This window comes from Eptesicus fuscus, chromosome 22 (genome assembly GCF_027574615.1).
Source record: "Eptesicus fuscus isolate TK198812 chromosome 22, DD_ASM_mEF_20220401, whole genome shotgun sequence".
NCBI lineage: Eukaryota > Metazoa > Chordata > Mammalia > Chiroptera > Vespertilionidae > Eptesicus > Eptesicus fuscus.
Window position 1 is genome coordinate 18,228,403 of NC_072494.1, and position 22,012 is coordinate 18,250,414.

The window sequence follows — 22,012 nt, forward strand, 5'->3', positions numbered from 1 at the left end:
TGGACATAGTGGAGGTACGGTCAATTTGCATGTTTCTCTTTTATTAGTGTAGATGATGTGTCAAGGTCGCCACTGGAACCTAAGCTGGTTTGGTAACCAGCTCTCTAAACCTCTCTCTTCATTGTGATGTCGCCTGCCCAGATCCCATGCTGTCATATACTTTTTATATCTGGTTTGTGCTGTTAAATACCTCTTTTTGCCACCCATGCACTGAGCTGTAGACTTTTATCATTATCGGTTTTGCTGCTTGCAATTAGAATTGGAACAATTAGAGATGCGTCAGTGGAAAGGCAGTGAAAGAGGGCCATTAAGTGCTGATAAATGCTTCTCTTCATGGGGAGGGAGAGCTTTTCTTTTTTGAATATTTGAGCTCTTTTCACTGGTGCTTTCAAGTGGCTAGAAATAACACTTGCCACACGCTCATAGAATACTCTAGATGCCAGGGGGTTCATTTCACTCCCTGTTTGAATTGAGCGCACTGTGGCTGGAATGCGTGTTGACTCTTTTGTTGGCTGAAAGCTCTCATTCCATGGTTTTCATTAACCTTTTCCATGGGCTGCAGTAGAACAGTAGTGAGAGCTCTTAGAGAATGAAGCCTTTAGGTAGCTGATGACTTATGAGGGAGAGATGAAAAGGTCAACATTATAGGTGTTTAGTTGGACATACTTTCTTTTGCACACCACCCAAAACTCTAGATATACAGTGTGACAATAGAGCCACATGCCTATGGCTAGCAAAAAAGTAATCACTACTTGTTGCTATGGGGATATAGCAGCTTCTGAAACAAATTTGTGTAATAATCCCATGTTTTAGGGTAACTTACTACTATTTCTTCTAAAAATAATGATAATGATGATGGCAGTAACACTTACTGCATGCTAGCTATTATTATAAGTAATCATCCCTTAAAATGTATTTTTCCAATAGATGTGGCTTTAATTCATAGAATGTTGGCTATATTTGTACATCAAGTCACCATTGAGCATCTTCTTCCTTGTGCTGTGCTGAACATTGGTCTTACAGAAATAGGTCCCTGTCCTAAGGGAACTTGTCTAGGGGAGGGGATATGACTGGGTTCATGGTACTTTGGAATAAAGAGGAGGAACACCTAACTATGCTGGCATATGAGGAAATGCTTCCCACAGGAGCTGCCAGCATTCTGTGTTTCAGGGCAAGGTGGGTAAAGAAAGGAGCATTGGGGAAGGGCTTCTGTGGTAGAGGGGTCAATATAGAGGTCTGAGATTAGTGTGAAGACACTTGGGAATAAAAGCCTTGCGTAGAGGGATAATGGGTGAGGCTTCTAGAATGGGTCCACTTAAATCCCTCCTCAATACTTTAAAAAACAAACAAACAAAAAACAAACAAACAAACATGTATTTTTGTTGATTTCAGAGAAGAAGGGAGAGGGAGAGAGATATAAACATCAGTGATGAGAGAGAATCATTGATCGGCTGCCTCCTGCACGCCCCCTACTGGGGATCAAGCCCGCAACCTGGACTGGGAATCGAACCATGGCCTACTGGTTCATAGGCTGATTCTCAAATCACTGAGCCACACCAGTCGGGCCCTCCTCAATACTTAATCAGACTCTTGTTCTATTAAATATATAGTGTGACTGTGGCTCTCTGTTCTGTTTTAGTGGATAAACTAACCTATTATTTTTTGACTTTGAATTAAATACCCAATTTTTCTTCCAGTCTCTTAGAAAAAGTGAAAACAGAAGAGCACACACAGTATTGACTAGGGTAGCTTTCTTCTACTTTTACATATGTTCTTCCCTTCCAGGCGTCCCCCCCCCTCCAACAAGGGACAATAATAGACATTCAGGACCAAGGACAGTAATTGGGCCATTCTCCAAGTCAGGCCTTAGTAGGGAAGGGTTGGCCATGCCCTCGTCATTGGATACGTGTTCTCTTGCCCTTCTTCTCACTGGGTGGTGCCAGAGAACATTCTGAGATTCATGTATGGGCTTCATGAAAAGGGGCAAGGGAGGCCTTTCAGCCTCTCTGGTACTAGCCTTAAGCCTGCCTCTTAACTAAGCCAAAGGGTTCCCCATGATCCAGCCCATGTTTCCAGGGCTGGGAAGGGGATGTATTGGGGTTTGAGGCAAAAGCCATTTGGCCTTGTCCTTTCTACATACATCTCTTGTAGAAACCCTACAGGAAGAGATAACATATAGGTCCAAATATTTAGCATCCCAGGTTCTCTTATTCTTCTTTGATCTATAGTACATCTTCTCAAGGGGGACAATATTGCCTGCAAGGGGCAAAAACTTCATTATTTTTATGTAAAAAGCACAGATATATGTACATACAGTATATCTGTGTATATAAATTTAATAGGGAGAAATCATATGGGGAAAATGTTTAATAAGGTTCCCTAGGGGTCCCTAATAAAAAGACGGCTGGGAAACACTATTCTAAAGCACATGTGCCTCTCTCTCTCTCTCTCTCTCTCTCTCTCTCTCTCTCTCTCTCATTCTCTTCCTTAGGCAGTACGGGGCTGGTCCAGTGACTCCGTGCCACCACTGTCCCAGACACCTTGTTTTCCTTTGTTCTGCGGCCCTTAGCCCACCTTCCATATTGCCTGTGGTTTAAGGTGGTTGCTGCAGCTCTGCTGTCATGTATCAGTGACGGGGAGAAGAGGGAAAGGCAAAAGGTGCACATCAGCTAAATCAGACCCTTTGAAGGGAAATATCCTTGACATCACTCAACAAACTCTAGTGACTAAACTTAGTCATGTGGGCACCCTGTTTGCAAGGGTGGCCGGGAAATGTAAGTTTACTTGTCCATTTGTTACTCAAAGTTGGGCACATTCCTATGCCCAACAAAATTGGGGTTCTGTTACTAAGAAATAAGGGGGAAATGGATATCGGGCAGGCAACTAGCAGTCCCTGTAGTGGTCTCTTGCCATTAATTGGCATGGCAGCTACCCAGTGTAAAGCACAGTCTGTGATTTGGAATAGAGCAACAGCTAAGTGCTTCTGCTTTGTACTGTAGCTCATTAATCTGGTGTTCTAATTATTGACAAACTGACTCTGTGAACCAGCAAATAAAGTGGATTAAGGATGCAGGCGTTAGGTTCCAGAGAGAGTCTCCTGGAGGGTCGGACACTTGGTGTTTGTAAACTTCTTCAGCCAGTTAATAGATCTCCGACTCTGAAACTTTTGCATTTTGAATGTGGCAGTGGGAAAATGAATTATTGATTAATTAAATTCAATGAAACCATATTGCTTAGAAATGTTACGTTTTGTGACTAAAAGTCAAACATTGAAATTTCTTAGGTATAAGTGAAAAATAAATAAAAGCACCGTTATTTCCTGCAATCGGATTTGTATCTGTATGTTTTTCAAATGAAATACTAGCAGTGTTCATTGAATATTTCAAATTATAGAGTAACTGATAGAGTAAATGCATTATTTTACAAATCTATAAGAGCTAACATTTTTACACTGGGCCAAGAGTTTAGGGGAAAGAAGTAAACTGCAGTGGAAAATTTCCAATGAAATCTGTGGATTTTTGCGTAATTACTTCCTTCAGCAATTAAAGTGGCATGGCAGTGGTTGGCAAAGCTCTGGGATTGGGGCACGCAAGCACAAGGCCATTTAACAGTGCCATTGTGTTCCGTGTGTGGAATACGTGACCTCAGTGCTTCCTGGGGCAGGGCGTGGGCAGTAATTGGCAGTGATTGTCTCTGTTTCTCTCTCTCTCCATCTCTCTCTCTCTCTCTCTCTCTCTCTCTCTCTCTCTCAAATTGGGTTATCATTTTGAAGGGCTGGGAGATAGTAATTGTACAGGGATTACTTTGGAGCTCATCAAATTATATTTTGTAGATAATATTTTAGAAGAGACTTCTCTGTTTTTAAGGAATGATTTTTGAAAGTATCATGGCTCTAGGATTTTAAAAGAATCGTTTCAAATTTTATTCCACGTCTTTAGACACTCAGTAATATTGTCTCACCCAATGTCCTGTATTTTGTACTTTGATGGATACTGCTGGATCTTAATTCATAATAAACATATTAATTGAAATGACCTCAGCACATGATTGGTAAATTGAAAGTTATCTTGCCTGTTCTTTCGGTTGATATACAATGCCATTTAGCTGTCTGCCTGTTGGGGAATCAGCATGGGAATGATGTCCTCCCATGTTATGAATATATGGGGCAGTGAGAAATCTTCCTTAAAGGGTAGGTAGGAAGTGTTAAAAGTATTCAATACTTGGGCACTGAGGGCGGCACTGAGGGGGAACACAGGTTGAGGGAGCTGACAGGGAAACAGACCAGTGTGACATTGTGTGTGGAGAGCTCAGACAGAGGCATGTATGGTATAGGGGGATTTCAAAGAGGGCTTCTTATGGGTGCTAAGTAGGAGTTGGCTAGAGGGAGAAGTGGGGGAGGGCCTCCCAGGAGGGAAGCTTGGAGTGTGCCAAAGCACCGAGTTTGAGAGTGCAGAGACTGCCACCAGAGGGTAGGGCTTCTTTTCTCTTTTGTTTTCAGTTTGGATTTCATGCTAAAGATAATGAGGAGTCACTTAGTGAGTCAGAGTCTGGAAATGATGTGATGGGACTTTTGTTACTGTTGCAGTTGGATTGGAAGCTGTTCAAATTGGATGCAGGGAAATGAATTGGGAGATTGTTATTAATCTAGATGAGAGTTGGTGGCACCTGAAGTGGTGACTGAGGTAAAGAGAGGATGCATTTAAGGGATGTGAAGAAGGTAGAATCAACAGGACCAGGTGACTGATTTGGAGCCTGAAGACAGAGGAAGAGGGTGGATGGATGAGTCCCAAGCACTTGGCCTGGATGATGGATGCTGATAATGTGGATTATGATTGAGAATGGAGGGAAGCATGTTGGATAGATGATAATGAGTTGAATGTAGAGATTGGGCTTGGGACATCTAAGTGGAGATATCTAAGAGACTAGCGTGACTTTGGGGGTACTTCTGACTTCTGGTATCCAGGAGTCTCTTCTCAATCTCTCAATTAGTTCTACTTATTACAGGTGCCCATTAAGTGGTATATTTTCAGAGTCATATCCATCACCCCTCTCCTCTTCATGCTTACTCATCTATTCTCTTGGCCTCAACTACCTCCATTGATGACCATCATATTATCTCTGGCCAGGATTACTATCCTGAGTTTTCCTTGCTCAGTCTAACTGTGTACTTGTCTTCAGCTGACTATACTCCAGGCAGCTAACATCAACATATTCTAGTACAGTGGTCACCAACCTTTCGGACCTCACAGACCACCGGTTGGCGACTGCTGCTCCAAAGGTTTCCTTAAACCAGCGGTCACCAACCTTTTGGACCTCACGGACCACTGGTTGGTGACCGCTGTCCTAATATGTTCCCTCATCTCCTCCCCCGATTCTTTTACTGTGTAGTATAATCTACTGGTCAAGAGTACAGATACTAGAGTTACCTCTCTAGGATTGAGCCCTAGATCTGTCACTTACTAGCTTGGTGACCTTGAGAAACTTATGTGACCTTTTTGTACCTCTGTTTCCTCATCTGTGAAGTCAGAATAACAATAGTACCTACCTCATAGTGTTGTTATGAGGATCAAATTAGAATGCACCTGACACGTGGTAAGCACTGCATACATATCAGCTATAATGAGATCTTCCTGGATTTCCTATTCTGGTTAATGGCACCTCTATTTAACCAGCTACTCAAACCAGAAATGTGAGATCACCTCTTCATTCCACATCAAGTGACAATCAATTGGCCATTTGCTCTGTCTTCTCCCCATCTCCACCTTTACTGCCTTCTATTGAACCTTTATCATCTCCTCCCTCAATGACTAAACTGGTTAGTGACTAGTCTGTCTTTTGTCTTTCCCTTTTCCAACATTCTCTATGTAGACCCCAGTGATTTTTCTGAAATATAAATCTGATCACTTAAAAACCCTTTAGTGCCTTATTGTTCTCACAGAAGGGAAGAAACACACAACAACAACCCACAAGCGAAGGTCTCTACACTTTGCTCCCACCTCCTTCTCCAGACTCTTCTGCACCTCATTCTGACCTTCCTTTAGTGGGTAGTTCCTTAATGTTCTGTGTTACCTTGGCCTTCCATGTCTTTGTGCATCCTGATCCCCTGTGGAATGCCTCCAGCTGTGTCTCTCTGAAACAGTTCCTGGCTAGTCTCCCAAGCAGAATAGATTATTGTCTATTACTTCAGGAACGTACCCCTCGTACCTGTCATGCTTATTGTAATCATTTGCATGGCATTCTTTTAGGCAAAGCTTATTTATCTTTGAATGAGTCAGCTACACGAATTAACTTCTTGGAGAGATTTATGTCTCCCATGTTTAGTCAAGGGCCAATGTTAAACATTTATTTATTGAACAGATCATCTGGTTAATGATCATTTATATCTATATTGAAGAAAAACATCTCTGTAGTTACTTTATTTGTACTATTGGGGGAAATTCCTCTCTAGTTATGTTGATAGAGTGAGTGTGCTCTCTTATTTTAGGCTTCCAAACGTCACTCATTTCCTGAGGGAGCAATAATAATACTTCCTGGTAACTAAGTTTCTGGAAGAGCCAATAAGAAATGTCACCAAGATGGTTCTTAGACCAAAGCATCGGAATCATTCTCTACTTTTCCTGCACGAGTCAAGAAACCATGAAGGACTACGAACAACTCTATTCCAACAAATTGGACAACCTAGAGGAAATCGACATATTCCTAGAAAAATACAACCTTCCAAAACTCAATCAGGAAGATTCTAAACAGCTCAACATGCCAGTAACTATGGAAGAAATTGAAGCAGTCATCAAAAAGCTTCCGGCAAACAAAAGCCCGGGGCCAGATGGCTTCACAGGAGAGTTTTATCAAACTTTCAAGGAAGAACTAAAACCTATCCTCCTTAGACTATTCCAAAAAATTCAAGAGGAAGGAACACTTCCAGGCTCCTTCTATGAAGCCAGCATCACCCTAATACCAAAACCAGATAAAGACAACTCAATGAAAGAGAATTACAGGCCAATATCCCTCATGAACATTGATGCCAAAATCCTCAACAAAATTCTAGCAAATCGGCTCCAGCAGTACATCAGAAAGATCATACACCATGACCAAGTAGGATTTATCCCAGGAATGCAAGGATGGTACAATATCCGCAAATCAATAAACGTGATACATCACATAAACAAATTGAGAGATAAAAATCACATAGTCATATCAATAGATGCAGAAAAAGCATTTGACAAAATCCAACACCCTTTCTTGATAAAAACTCTCAACAAGGTGGGAATAGAAAGCTCATACCTCAACATAATAAAAGCTATTTATGATAAACCCACAGCAAACATCATACTCAATGGGCAAAAACTAAAACCATTTCCCCTAAGAACAGGAACAAGACAGGGATGCCCACTCTCACCACTCCTGTTTGACATAGTACTGGAAGTATTAGCTATCGCAATTAGGCAAGAAGAAGAAATAAGAGGCATCCAAATTGGAAAAGAAGAAGTGAAGCTGTCCTTATTTGCAGATGACATGATATTGTACATAAAAAACCCAAAAGATTCCATCAAAAAACTAATAGACTTAATAAATGAATTCGGCAATGTAGCGGGATACAAAATTAACGCCAAGAAATCTATGGCTTTTCTATACACCAATAATGAACTTACAGAAAGAGAGACTAAAAAAGCAATCCCATTTACCATCGCACCAAAAAAATTAAGATACCTAGGAATAAACTTAACTAAGGAGGTAAAAGACCTATACGCAGAAAACTACAGGACACTGAAAAAAGAGATAGAGGAAGACGTAAACAGATGGAAGAACATACCATGTTCCTGGATTGGTAGAATCAACATCATTAAAATGTCCATACTACCCAAAGCAATCTACAGATTCAATGCACTCCCCATCAAAATACCAACAGCATATTTCACAGACCTAGAAAGAACTCTCCAAAAATTCATCTGGAATAAAAAAAGACCCCGACTAGCCTCAGCAATCCTCAGAAAGAAGAATAAAGTAGGTGGGATCTCAATACCAGATTTCAAGCTGTATTACAAAGCCACTGTTCTCAAAACAGCCTGGTACTGGCACAAGAACAGACATATTGATCAATGGAACAGAATAGAGAACCCAGATATCGACCCAAACCACTATGCTCAATTAATATTTGACAAAGGAGGCAAGAACATACAATGGAGTCAAGACAGTCTCTTCAATAAATGGTGTTGGGAAAACTGGACAGATACATGCAAAAAAATGAAACTAGATCACCAACTTACACCATACACAAAAATAAACTCAAAATGGATACAGGACTTAAACATAAGACGGGAAACCATAAAAATACTAGAGGAATCCACAGGCAACAAAATCTCAGACATATGCCACAAGAACTTCTTCACTGACACTGCCCCTAGGGCAATGGAAGCTAAAGAGAAAATTAACAAATGGGACTACATCAAAATAAAAAGCTTTTTTACAGCAAAAGAAACCATCAACAAAACAACAAGAAAGCCCACTGCATGGGAAAACATATTTGCAAATGCTATCACTGATAAAGGTTTAATCTCCAACATCTACAGGCAGCTTATGCAACTCAATAAGAGGAAGATAAATGATCCAATAAAAAAATGGGCAACAGACCTAAACAGAATATTTTCAAAAGAAGACAGAAGGAAGGCCAAGAGACACATGAAAACATGTTCAAAGTCACTTATTATCCGAGAGATGCAAATCAAAACAACAATGAGGTACCATCTCACACCTGTCAGAATGGCTATCATCAACAAATCAACAAACAACAAGTGTTGGCGAGGATGCGGAGAAAAAGGAACCCTCGTGCACTGCTGGTGGGAATGCAGACTGGTGCAGCCACTGTGGAGAACAGTATGGAGTTTCCTCAAAAAACTGAAAATGGAACTCCCATTTGACCCAGTAATCCCACTCCTGGGAATATATCCGAAGAAACTAGAAACACCAATCAGAAAGGATATATGCACCACTATGTTCATAGCAGCACAATTTACAATAGCTAAGATTTGGAAACAGCCTAGGTGCCCATCAGCAGATGACTGGATCGGAAAACTGTGGTACATCTACACAATGGAATACTATGCTGCCATAAAAAAAAGAAGGAATTCTCATCATTTGCAGCAACCTGGATGGAATTGGAGAACATTATGCTAAGTGAAATAAGCCAGTCAATGAAAGAAAAATACCACATGATCTCACTCATTTAGGGATAGTAAAGAACATTATAAAGTGGTGAACAAAAAGATAGATACAGAGACAGTAAAGCATCAAACAGACTTTCAAAGTACAGGGGGAAAGTTTGGGAAAGGTGGGGGAGTTATGAAATCAAACGAAGGACTTGTATGCATGCATATAAGCATAAACAATGGACGCAAAACTCTGGGGGGGGAGGGCATGTGTGGGTGTGGGGTGGGGGGGTAATAGTAAGATATGTACACATATAATACCTCAATAAAACTATTAAAAAAAAAAAAAAGAAACTATGAAGGAACATTGACTTCTTGCCTGAAGACCAGCTGTTAAGACTGTGCCGAATAATGCTATTTTTGAGATAGACTGAGAGAGAAGAAAAGCATTTGCATTGTAGCTGCTCTGTGGTGAGAGAGAAAAGCACTCGTCCTGCCTTAAAAATCTGTGGTCTACACATAAATAAGGCATTCAGGCAGTAGAATGGAGTCAGTTTGATCATGGTCAGTCTGCATACTGCTTTCCTCACTCTTTCCCTTAAGGTCTTTGTTGGAGGAAAATGGCATGCAAATGTTCTTTTTGTATATATGTATTAGACCATAAACAAATAAAAAATATGTAGTTTAAAACCAAAGTAATCTAAAGACACAGTCATGATTTTTTTTCGCAATAATTTAGCAAAGTAATTTTTCCACAAGAGATACATATGGGAGAAAACCAACCACCTTTGCACAGAACATAATAAAATTCAAGTGGATGATGACACTCAATGGCGACTGAATGATTCATGGTTGTTTGTGTCAGTGCCTTGAGTCCCTGTCAATGGGACTAGGGATCAGGGCTGAGCTTTCCAAACCAGTGCAGCTGGCCAACACCAAGGGAACAGTTCAGGTGGGGTTTGAGGCCCCTCACCTCCAAACGCCATTCATGAAATGTTAAAATATTGTATGTAGAGACTTAGTTTTTTTTAGATAAGAGACTGCTACACTATAAAGAAAAATGTACTATGGCTGTATCGTAGCTATAATAATAGTAACAGTACTATTTTCTCCCATGGTATGCGTGTTTTTAAAAAGTTGTCATATGTTGTATTTCCTTTGATCCATAGGATTATCTCAGTTTAGTAGCAAAAGAAACTGAGTTTAGAGGGAATTTTGCCCATTCAGTGCGAGGGCTGGACTCAAAGCCAGGTTCTCAGTGTGTCACTGGAGGGCTCACCCCTTAGCTCTCTCCTCAGGAGCCTGCTGGGCATGTGGTTTCCATGCTGCTGATCAGCATACTGAGCATCTCCCTGATGCCAGGCTAGCCTCTTACTCTCCAGCAGACAGAAATCCTCTCTAGGGTTTCATTGCACTTCCGATCATCCTGTGAAGTCAGGGGAGATCTCCAAACAGCAAGATTTGGTTACCAAATCTTTGGACTTTGGGAGGACTAATGGAGCCATGCAGGGGGCCAGGCAGTGTGAGTTAGTAAGTAGGGACCTGGATATACCTGAGTCTGTTTATTCCTCTTACTGCAAAATTCTGTTTGCTGAATAAAAAAGTAAGAGGTATCTGTGGGCTTTCTTTTCAGACAAACACATGGTAGTTATTTGCTATTTAAAATGCTTGGTACATTCTGTTTTGCTTTAATGATATTCAAAAGGATTATCAATATATGGCCATAAGCATGAGCTGAAACAGAACCTAGCACAAAGGAATTAAGTAATGAGACCTCCTTTTCCCTCTCTTCCTCCCTCCCTCCTTTCTTCTTCTTTACCTTGCCTTTTTTTAAATAAAAAAAGAAAATATTTTATTGATTCATTAAATGGCATTAAGACCTATATATTTCTTGTTAGCATCTATACATTCTGAAACCTCATTCGTGGTCCAATAGCTCAAACAGATGCCCCCAGCTCTCTGTTCTGAAATTTTCTTTTCTTTATATATTTGATTATCAAATTAACTTCTTCCTTTTTTGGCTCTAGGAACAGAGTAGATGCTCTGTACATTTTGATTAAATTTAAAATGGTTATTGCAACCATCCAAACTGGCAGATATTCTAATATGGTCCTTGGAGAACATTAAATTATATGTATGTAGACATTTTCGAAAGAAGAGTCTCAGTCTCTCTTTCCTGAATTGCGGTGTAGTTTATCTGTTTTCTTCTTTAATGCTTTTCTGTGTGCAGGCCTGTATCTTCCCACTGGATTTCAGACTCGGTGCCCACCTGGTGCAGGGCCCACAGTCTCTCCCTAGCACTTCTTCCTCAGTGATTTTTTTTTTAATGAATAAATAGTCTTTATTTCAGGTGGCATTTTTTAGAGCAAAGACAAGTTGGTAGCTTCACCATTCTTTATTTTAGTCACATACTAGTATAGTGACATTCTAAATGAACTTGGCCTTGGAGTTAAGGAGTAAAGTCACTAACTTAGTAAAAAGGCTGTTCTGTGTTATTTCCCCTGTCAGCAAAATGAATGGTAGTAGGGGAAATTGTGCCTAAATTTATGCCTGTGACTCTTCATTCTAAAGGGCAGCTAGAGGGCTTTTGCAGCTTTCTTGTTGGCCTTTACCTGTTTCATTGAAACCCCATCTGTGTTGAAGTTCTGGTCTGCCAGTTTCCTACACAACTCTCAGTACACCCCCTGCCATTTTCACCCACTAAGTGGAGGCCAATGCTCAACCCAAGGTGAGCATCCGAACCCCCTCCCCTCAACCCCCGAGCCTGTTAAAGGGCACAGAGGCTGCACACCCCTGAATATTCTTGAAGTTGTAGGTTCAGGATGGGTGGTGGGCATCAGTGGTTATAACACTTTCTGGTGGTCTTGGAACCAGTTTTTGAGAAACATTGGCATTCAGTCAGAGACGTACTTTGAATAGAATAGAATAGAACTCTGTGATTTTTTTAAATGATGGTTTTTCTCAAAGTTGTGAGGCATTCTAAATGTGTTTAAAAATTGTGTTTTAGGCACGTGCATGAATTCTTCTTTGACACCACAGAATCGGCATGATTTATGTGGCACTGCACATGTGATTATATAATACTTTCTTTGCTGCAGTTTTATTGATCTAGTTATATTAACATGCCATTCAAACGCATCCTTATTTATTAAAAACTTCCATTTATCAGGAGTGAAATAAATCAAACTCACATTGCAATATATATTGCTGTTAATTCTACATACACAATATTTATCTGCACTTGATCCCACGTTTTATATGGAGAAAAATTTCAGGATATTTAGAAGATATAATCTAATATACCTTTAATAATGGTCAGTATTTGATGGTACTAATATTGATCTTGAAGTCAGATGGAGTACTGAATTTTTTAATTATAAAAAAGTTTAAGGATTAATTTCTGCATCAGATGTTTCTGTTAATGCTAATTCTCTGACCATACAAGTTAATTGACAGTACACAGTGAATTAAGGCAAACTGTCATTAATTCCAGCCATCAGGATAAAGCACATGGCTCCGTATGCAATATAAGAGGCCCACCCTGCCCTAACCAGTTTGATTCAGTGGATAGAGCGTCAGCCTGCGGACTGAAAGGTCCCAGGTTTGATTCCAGTCAAGGGCATGTACCTTGGTTGCGGGCACATCCCCAGTAGGGGGTGTGCAGGAGGCAGCTGATCGATGTTTCTCTCTCATCGATGTTTCTAACTCTCTATCCCTCTCCCTTCCTCTCTATAAAAAATCAATAAAATACTTAAAAAAATACTTTTATTTATTTTTACTTCTGGCAAATGCTTCTTTTATAAGACGGGTCTGGCCTTCTTTAGACATGTGATACATTGAAAAGCTTGGAATTAGGAGAATTACTCTGGAACGTGACATAAATTTACAAGTCATCACAATTCCTTAATACCTCAATCTATTATTTCTTCTTTTTTTCAGAGACTTTCTCCCTCGAGGGTCAGGCATCGTGACAAGGCGGCCTCTTGTACTACAGCTTGTTACTTCCAAAGCAGGTAAGGAAAGAGGATGTTTGCCACTCGGACATCTCGTATAACTGGTGCCTCCGTTCCTGGGTGTTGGGTTATAGCCACAGAAACGTTTCTGTGATCACCTTGCTGTGGGGAGTTGCCTGCACTTCTCTCCAAATGCTCCCTCCTTCATTGTTCTTTTAATTCTTTTGATTACATTAATGGGAAAGCTTCATTTGATTGTAGATTTTTAAACACCCAGGAAATAATATTTTATCATGGTAATTATGTCTAGAAAATAACATTTTATCTTTGTAATTAATTCATCTGTACGGTACAGCATAACCACAAATACTCCTACTTTCCGGAGAAATAAAGCCATCAAGTGAGGAATCCTTTCACTCCACCACTAAGTGCAGACTTACCTGCAGTTCCCCCCACATTTTGCTCTTTCGTGTGGTTGTAGTACAAGAGGTGTCCTTTCATGCCCCTGAGGAGATTCCAAAGGTGTGTCTTGGGGGACAAGAGCTGGACAAGGCGTTGCTGAGGTGATGGGTAAGGACTGCAGTATCGAGAGCAAGGGAGTAGGTAGAGGGTCTTCATAAGACAAGGGGACAGTTTTGAGTGCCCGTTGGCTTCCCCTGGTGCCATGTTGAAACTGGCGTGGGCCAGCTTCCGAGATCTGATGGTGTACCTCCTGTTCCATCTCCCTATTCAGTGACATCGCGGAGGTAGCTTGAAGATGGTCATGGTGGGAGTATTTACAGGATGGAAATTGGCAAATGCTACAGATCAGGCCTCTTTGCCCCTTCAGGTGCCAGCTGTTACACATTTGCCAGCAACCCACTGGGCCTTCTGCTCAGCACCTGATCTTATTGTTTACGGGTTAAGTGACATATCAGACTGAGAAAGCTAATATGTCTGAGTGTTCTGTTTTTTAAAAATATGTTTTTATTGACTTCAGAGAGGAAGGGAGAGGGAGAGAGAGATAGAAACATCAATGATGAGAGAGAATCATTGATTGCTGCCTCTTGCATGCCCCACATTGGGGATAGAGGCCATAACCTGGGCATGTGCTCTGACCGGGAATCGAACCGTGACCTTCTGGTTCATAGGTCAGCATTCAACCACTGAGCCATGCTGGCCAGGCTGAGTGTTCTATTTTTGATGAACTACTGAGTATGTTGAAAGTGTCACTGCTTTAAGAAGTGATCTAGCCCTGACCTGTTTTGCTCGGTGGATAGAGCGTTGGCCTGTGGACTGGGGGGTCCCGGGTTCGATTCCAGTCAAGGGCATGTACCTTGGTTTCGGGCACATCCCCAGTGGGAGGTGTGCAGGAGGCAGCTGATCAATGTTTCTCTCTCATCGATGTTTCTAACTATCCCTCTCACTATAAAAAATCAATAAAATATATATATAAAAAAGAAGTGATCTATTGGGAATTTGATGTGCCCTTCCCCCCGAAGGAAAGGTGGTTTTTTAAAACATCAGAATCCAAGTCTTTCGTTTAAAAGTTACTGACTGTTAAGGACTTACAAAAGTAAAACCTGTAGAGCATGGGTAAGGACAAGTGGTTTTGTCTCCTGGAGTACTTTACTATGTTAAAATATTCCTCTAAATGCTATTGTATCACCTCCCTCTCCTTTATTTCAATGACATTAGTATAAGAAATGAAGATGTTAAAAATCAGAAATTACAAAATGGGTAAATTGAAGATAATTGTTCAAATTATAGAAGTGATCTTTTGTAAAAGATTTCCTTGCTGCTTCCTCCTTTCACGCACATCAAATATATTATTAATTCATCAACATTTGATTTCCCACATTTGAATTGCATTGACTGCACCATGTAACATGTCCATGTTTTAAAAATTACACATGGCTTGTAATTTATTAGAGAACTGTTACTATTCCGTATTTTGGATCCTTGGTTGGAGTTGCTGTAAATGACCATTTTGACAAAGATGGAGACACAGAGCTCAGGTCTGAGGAGCGAGGCTTGTAAAGCTGGTGAATCACCAGGGTCGGAGCGAGGGGCTGCCCACCAGCTTCATCCTCAGGTCGGCATGAAGGGCCTTGTGAGTACAGGTGCAACTGGGCAGAGGGTCTTTGAGGAGATTGCTTCCTCCTGTAACAGGCAGTGTCCAGAGAAAAACGTCACCTTTTCACAGGTGAGATATTTTAAAGAAGTTTGTAGATTTAGAGACTTTAAACCCCCATTTATGTACAATGGCCAGGACTTGTTTTCTACGATCATAACTTAGACTGAGACATATTAGTGAAAACACACAAGTCTTATTTTGAATAACAACATTAGAAATATTTTAAAACTATGGATCTCATTTTGTTTTATATTTAAATATCCCAATATGATTAAAATAGATATTTTAGTATGGTAGTCTGTTTTTGCAGAGGACTAAATCTTTATTTTCTTTTCACTGTTACAAGTTAACCTCATGGTGAAAACAAATGTGATTCTGAAGACATTCTTTCTTAACTACAGCTTTGACCTCGTTCTGGTCCAGTGCTGGCTCCCGATTGCTTTCCACCGACGGGGAGGTTAGCATACCAAGCGCAGATTCCTGGTTTAATGTCCCTTGAGTAGAGTTATTTTGACATTTCCATGTGCATAAGATTCCTGGGGGTTGCTGGGCATCCCCCGCAGGAGTTGTGATTCAGCAGGTCTGGGGTAGGGCCCAGGTTGCTGCATTGTAAAGAACTACTGCCAAGGAGGAAGTTCTTTAGAGCCGTTGCTCCCTGAGTCACACTGTGAGAAGCACTCATAACCGGTTCACCTAATTCTTCCCTGTTGTTTTCTTTTTCTAGGTTCCTTTCCTTCTTCCTTTTAATAGGCTCCTTTTATTGAGAAATTACCCATCATTTAAAAAAACTGTCCATATGTTTGCTCATGAAGCCTTCATCCGGGTCTGCACACTGTGCTTGGACCAGAGCAGGCCGAAGTGTGTTCGTGGCCGAAGTGTGTTGTCCTGCTGCTGCCCGGGGCCCCCAGCTCCGACACCAGCACATCTGGCCCTGGCATTTCAGAGCCTGAGGACCCGCACCCCAGCTTTATTTAGATATAATTAACATATGACGTTGTGTAAATTTAAGGTGTGCAATGTAATGATTGGATCTATGTATGTCTGAAGGTCTTCTTAGATTCTCAGAGGCTGAAGTTCTAATAACACCTAGTTAGGTTGTTGTTACATAATCGACTTACCTCCCCGGCAGAGTACAAACATCCAGGTGAAATCTTTGCAACAGTAACCACATATCCGCTCATCTCTCTGAGCTGGGGGTCCTCCTCCTTCCTTCCTTTTCACAACATTTGGAACCTGTTATTTTGTACTGCTTTTCTTTTGTTGGTAATTTTTTCTTACCTTAAAGATTGAGTACACATTTATGAATAGACTTAGAATTTCCAGTTGCTCAGTTATGTAATTTCCAATACAAAGGCCACAACAATTTTCACTCAACTCTCAAAATTTTGAGAAAAGTCACAGAGCTATTCTAAGCAAACCTGACCCAAATTTTATTTCTTCCCAGTTAGATGACTGCCCTTTAACACCATATACATTTTCCACTGAGGAAGGAAATTACTGAATTAAAGATATATTTCTTCCTTAAAGAAAATGAAAAATATAATATTTTCAATAGAATTACCATTCCTGATTGTGAGGTTTGGATGACTTGGGTTGGCAACAATTTGTTTGTCTCTATTCCATTTTGGGGGGTGGGGTGGGAGAAGGAATTGTAATTGCCTTGAGTTTACAATCCAAAAATTATAGTTCTCTGACCTGAGACCCTTTTGGTCCATCTAATGTCTGCTCTAGAACTATGTCTCCTGAAAGAGGCTGGATGGAAGGGAGATGTCACATTCCTTAATTTGGGGACTTCTCTTTCTTTCTGTCCCCCTCCGCACTCCTATTTAAAAAAAAAAAAGTGTTGTCTTGAAATAATTGATGGTGAAGAGGATTAAAAGATAAACTGTAGATTTGTTAATATCTATTTAGACCTGAGTGGAGAAGATGTGTTTTTTTATTGAAGGAAGATGAATAGACTTGTTTCACATCATGCCCATGGCTGAGGTCAACTAACAGTCACTACTTACCTACCCCTTCCACTCTCATCCTTTCCCCTTAGACTTCCAGATCACAGGTGTTGGATGAGTCGGAATAGTCTGGAATATTTTCTCTGCCTTCCCCTCCTCCGCGGGACATGTGTTATCTTTCCCATAGCCACAGTCTGCATCTTCATTCTCCACAAAACATTGACGTCAGTATTTGCTTGACCATCAGGGCAGGATGGGTTATCTCATCTGTTGACTGCTATCGCCTACACCTTTTAGAAACTGTTTTTTTCTGTTATCCAAACAGCATACCAACAGACCATAGTCTAGCTACTCTGCTGGCTTACAAGATGGTTTTATATTAACCAGAGGTGTTTATTTTACAAAGGAAACTAAATTCTCATTAAGTACTTTTCAAGTGATTGTGTTAGTTTAATACCAAATCTCCTGCACGCCTGTTGGAATTTCTTCTCATTGTTTTCCCAAAGTGTATTTGTTGGGTACATTTTTATCCTCATACTTTTGCATGCATGCATTCATTCAGCAGATTTTGAATGCCCACTGTGTGCCACACAGCAGAGAAGTTGCCAGCTTGTGTCCTGCATACGATGTTTCTTCAGTTGTCTTCCTGTTACTCTCATTTTGTCTAATATTTAAAGAGACCTAATTTTTTAAACCTCTGCATGAGTAGCAGGCCTGGATGGAATTATCTGGCTCACCTACCAGGTAATTTTATTGCTTAATTAGATAGGGGTCATGACCTATTCTGATGGGGTCAGAAAATTTTGAGAGTTGAGTGAAAATTGTTGTGGCCTTTATATTGGAGTCATGCAATATGGGGTCATGCAATACTTCTCAAGTAATGTGACTAACAAGCCACAAGTAAAAAGCACTTTGAGAGTCTCTGTCCTTGGAGGGTCTCAAATCTAAGGCATGTCAATTATGATTTTCATTTTGAATATCCATGTGCCCTTTTTCCTCTCATTACTCATCAAAACCCCTTTTTTTCTTGACATGTACATGACATATCTAATGTTTCATCACTGTATTATTTTAATGTTTCATTTTGCTGTGTCCAGGCCTATCAATGTCCATGTTAGACTCTGTGTAGGCTTTTTGTTGACCAAGTATAGGTGCAGGATGCAGAATAAACATCAACATACTTAATTATAATGCAGGTCTATTTTGATAGGTATAATTTGGGATGTTGTCTAAGTTGTTGCTAGCCTTTTAAATAAAATTTAAAATTATTTTGTATCTATGCTATTGAGATCGTTAAATTGGGGTATTCATAAAAGTAAATGCATAATGAATACGTATTCCATAGTTTACTGAGAATCTTCTCTCTTCTCATGGTAAAGATGTTTCTTTTGGTTAGTGAGGGGTGATTTATTACCAGGAATGGCAGCTATCATAAGTGAGATACGAGGTGCTGGGAGCAGAACTTGTCACTGTGATGGCAGCATGGTGGCCGATAGGTGGGGTTTGTGGTTCCTGTGGATCAAGGGGCTGCATTTGGACTTCGGCTTCATTTCTTCTCTTCAGCTTCAAAAGAATTGCAATCTATGGTACGTGTGTGTGTGTGTGTGTGTGTGTGTGTGTGTGTGTCCCCACATACACACTATACTGTTTTTCTGATTAATTTATTAGAGCGGGTTTTGTATGTGTGTATTTTGGGGAAAGGGATGTGCATTATCTATCCATCAAGACTTCTCATTGGACTGGGCTTAGCTATTTTAAAAAGTGATACTTATAGTTTAAAAGTTTTAAATTTCATGATTCCAGGCTGAGAAAATTCAGTACTTCACAACAGACACTGGAGGTCTTTCATTTGACTTTACTTTCAAAAGTTGGCCAGTAATGATTGTAGGTATACTAATAACAATAGCTCCTTAGTGTTTGTGTAGAATCTCAAGATTTATCGAAGATAAAATGGTAAAGTAGTTAAGGGAAGTAGTTGGTTTTTTGGTCTCAACATGCTATATCTATGTTTATTTTTCCTCCTTATGTTATTGCATCTCTCCCAGGTGCCTGAATTTTGCATCCTCTTATCACCTTGAAAGTCTTTTTAGGAGCATCTGATAAGTTCATTTACACCAAGATACAAGTAATTGATACAGTTTAAAGTGTTAATATCCCGCCCTGGCTGGCGCATCTCAGTGCTTAGAACATTGGCTCATGCACCAAAGGGTTGAGGGTTTGATTCCCGGTCAAGGGCATATACCTGGGTTGCAGGTTTGATCCCCAGCCCCAGTAAAGGCACTTTCAGGAGGCAACCAATCATGTGTGTGTGTCTCTCTCCCCCTCCCTCCCTGCGCCTCCTCCCTGCCTTCCACTCTCTTTAAAAATCAATGGGGTGATCAGGCGTGTTCAGGGTGGTATGGCCGTAGACAAGGACAAATATGTGATACCTTAATCAATAAAGAAATTAAAAAAGGAAATCAATGGGGTGGAGGGTGGGGGGAGGGGAGGTTCGGACCGGGGCGGGCTAGAAGAGGTCAATGGGGGGAAAAATGGGACATATGTAATACTTTCAGCAATAAAGATGTTTAAAAAATCAATGGAAAAATATTGGATGAGCATTAAAGTGTTAATATCCCAAAGGTCTTTGCATTTTAGCAGCAAAAAAATGAGAATCCTTACCTTATAGTTAGTCTGTACTAGCGGAGTTTTCTTGTGATAAGGGGAGGTTTTAGTTTATTTGTTCGTTTATTTTTAATCCGTTGGAGCTTTTTCAAGCTCTTAAAACCACATCACCTAAGTGGCAACAGCTACTAGCACTCTACCCAAGGTTAGCAACTTAAGGTAATTCCATCTTCAGTAAGTTCAGAGTGATTTATAAATTATTTCTAATCTTTATAATACCCTACTTGTAGCGAACAGACAGCATTTCAACATTTCAATCTGTTTGACAGCTGATGAAACAAAGACAACATTTTAGAGAAATAAAATAACATATTTGAAAACACTTGGAAAAGTGTTAATGTATTATACAAGCAACGTTTTATTGATAAATTGCTGCAGACCTGACAATTTAAGCAGTGTCACTAAATTTTTAATCAAGGTGCTAATTTATAATGCATAAGGAAAGTAGGAGATGTTAATACTGAGATGTCTTCAGAATGAGCTGGGTTAAGAATTCTGATATTTCTTTATTTGAGTGCCCAAGTTAACCTGTGATTTTGATTTTTTAGAGTTTTGGGTGTTCGGGAATGGAAGGGTGATTTCATTCCTCTTTCAATAGACTTGTTTCACATCATGCCCATGGCTGAGGTCAACTAACAGTCACTACTTACCTACCCCTTCCACTCTCATCCTTTCCCCTTAGACTTCCAGATCACAGGTGTTGGATGAGTAGGAATAGTCTGGAATGTATTTTCTCTGCCTTCCCCTCCTCTGTGGGACATGCGTTATCTTTCCCACAGCCACAGCCTGCATCTTCATTCTGTGACCAGCGATTTTCAACCGGTGTGCCGCAAGAATATTTAAAACATGCAATATCTGACTATTTAGTCTTTTCCCTTAGATAGTCAAATTAAAAAAAAAATGACAACAGCCAACACAACAATAGCTGCATGGTATGAATGAATCAAAATTATACTTTTTTTTTTTTTTTGGTCAGATCAACAAAAAGTATAATATATTTTTGGGTGTGTGGCAGAATTTTAGTAATTGGTTTATGTATGCCATGAGATGAAAAGGGTTGAAAATCTCTATGATAGACTTTCAGGTGCCCAGTGCCAAAGTGAAAATGTCCATGTCATGTATGTAAGCTCACATCTGAATGGGCTTCTCACGGATGTGATCACTTCTGGAGAGAAAAAGGAAGGCAGCTCTTCCCTGATAACACAGGTAATTGAAAGAAGTGGTGCCAAGGGAAACAGCCCTACATGTTCCTGGTTCTGCAGGGAGCCCTGTCCACAGACTTCCTCAAACTGACCAGCTTCCTGAGGGAGCTGGATTCCTAAACGGTAATCTGACCAAAGCACGAAGCGATTCTTCTGGTTAAAGCAGAATCCGGATAGAGGAAGTACTAAGGTCAAGATTTGTCGACTACAACTCAATTATGAAAACTATTCTATTTCCTAGTATTCAGGCATTCAAGAGGTCTGGGAAAAAAATGCAGTATTATGTGACTTCCTCAATTATATAATTTGTTTAGGTATATTGGTTAGGAAGTAAAACTATAGTACCTCACTTAGATTTTATCTGATTTTTATATTAGAGTATTCCTATCTATTATTATTTTTTTTTAAGAGGAAAACATTAAAGTTACAAAAAAAAATAAAAACTAAAACAACACAAAACAATACCTTAACCAACCCAAATTACTATTATTATTATTTTTAATTATAGGGAAACCTCAAGAATTTACTGATATCATGAAATAAATAGCAGGCCCATTTGTAAAATATTCATATGGAAAATTGCAGACTATATTTTAAGTATTGTAAGATATTGCTAATTGTACCAGTGATAGGAGCACATTGTCCTATCAATACTTAGTCTAGTTTTACCTGAATGTGGGAGTCGAAATGTTAGGCATGGGTTCTCCATCCAGGGGCGAGGATCCGTAGTTTTCCGAGGGCGGGGTGCAGAGTGGAGCTGCCAGTGTAGGCAGAAAGAGGGGTGGCGAATAAGCACCTGGAAACCTGCTCTACATCCTGAGCCAATGGGGAAAAGCCAGTTAACACCAGAAGAAGATAGCGTCATGCAGCCCCGAGAATGTCTGAAAGGAGGAAGACTGGCCCTGCAGAGTGCTGATGGGGACACGGAGGAACTGGGCTCTCACCCACCGGTGGTGTCTGGTGTAAAATGGTACAACCACTTAGA

The 22,012-nt window shown here is 40.2% G+C and overlaps 1 protein-coding gene across 2 annotated transcripts in view; it reads left to right on the forward strand.

Annotated features, from left to right (window-relative positions):
* DNM3 (dynamin 3) overlaps positions 1-22,012 on the forward strand; it is a 354,491-nt gene that overhangs the window by 42,948 nt on the left and 289,531 nt on the right. For both annotated transcript variants that reach the window (XM_054712328.1, XM_008145852.2), the window contains exon 2: positions 13,083-13,156. In XM_054712328.1, the coding sequence (XP_054568303.1) occupies positions 13,083-13,156 (74 nt within the window). The remainder of the gene's footprint in view (positions 1-13,082; positions 13,157-22,012) is intronic.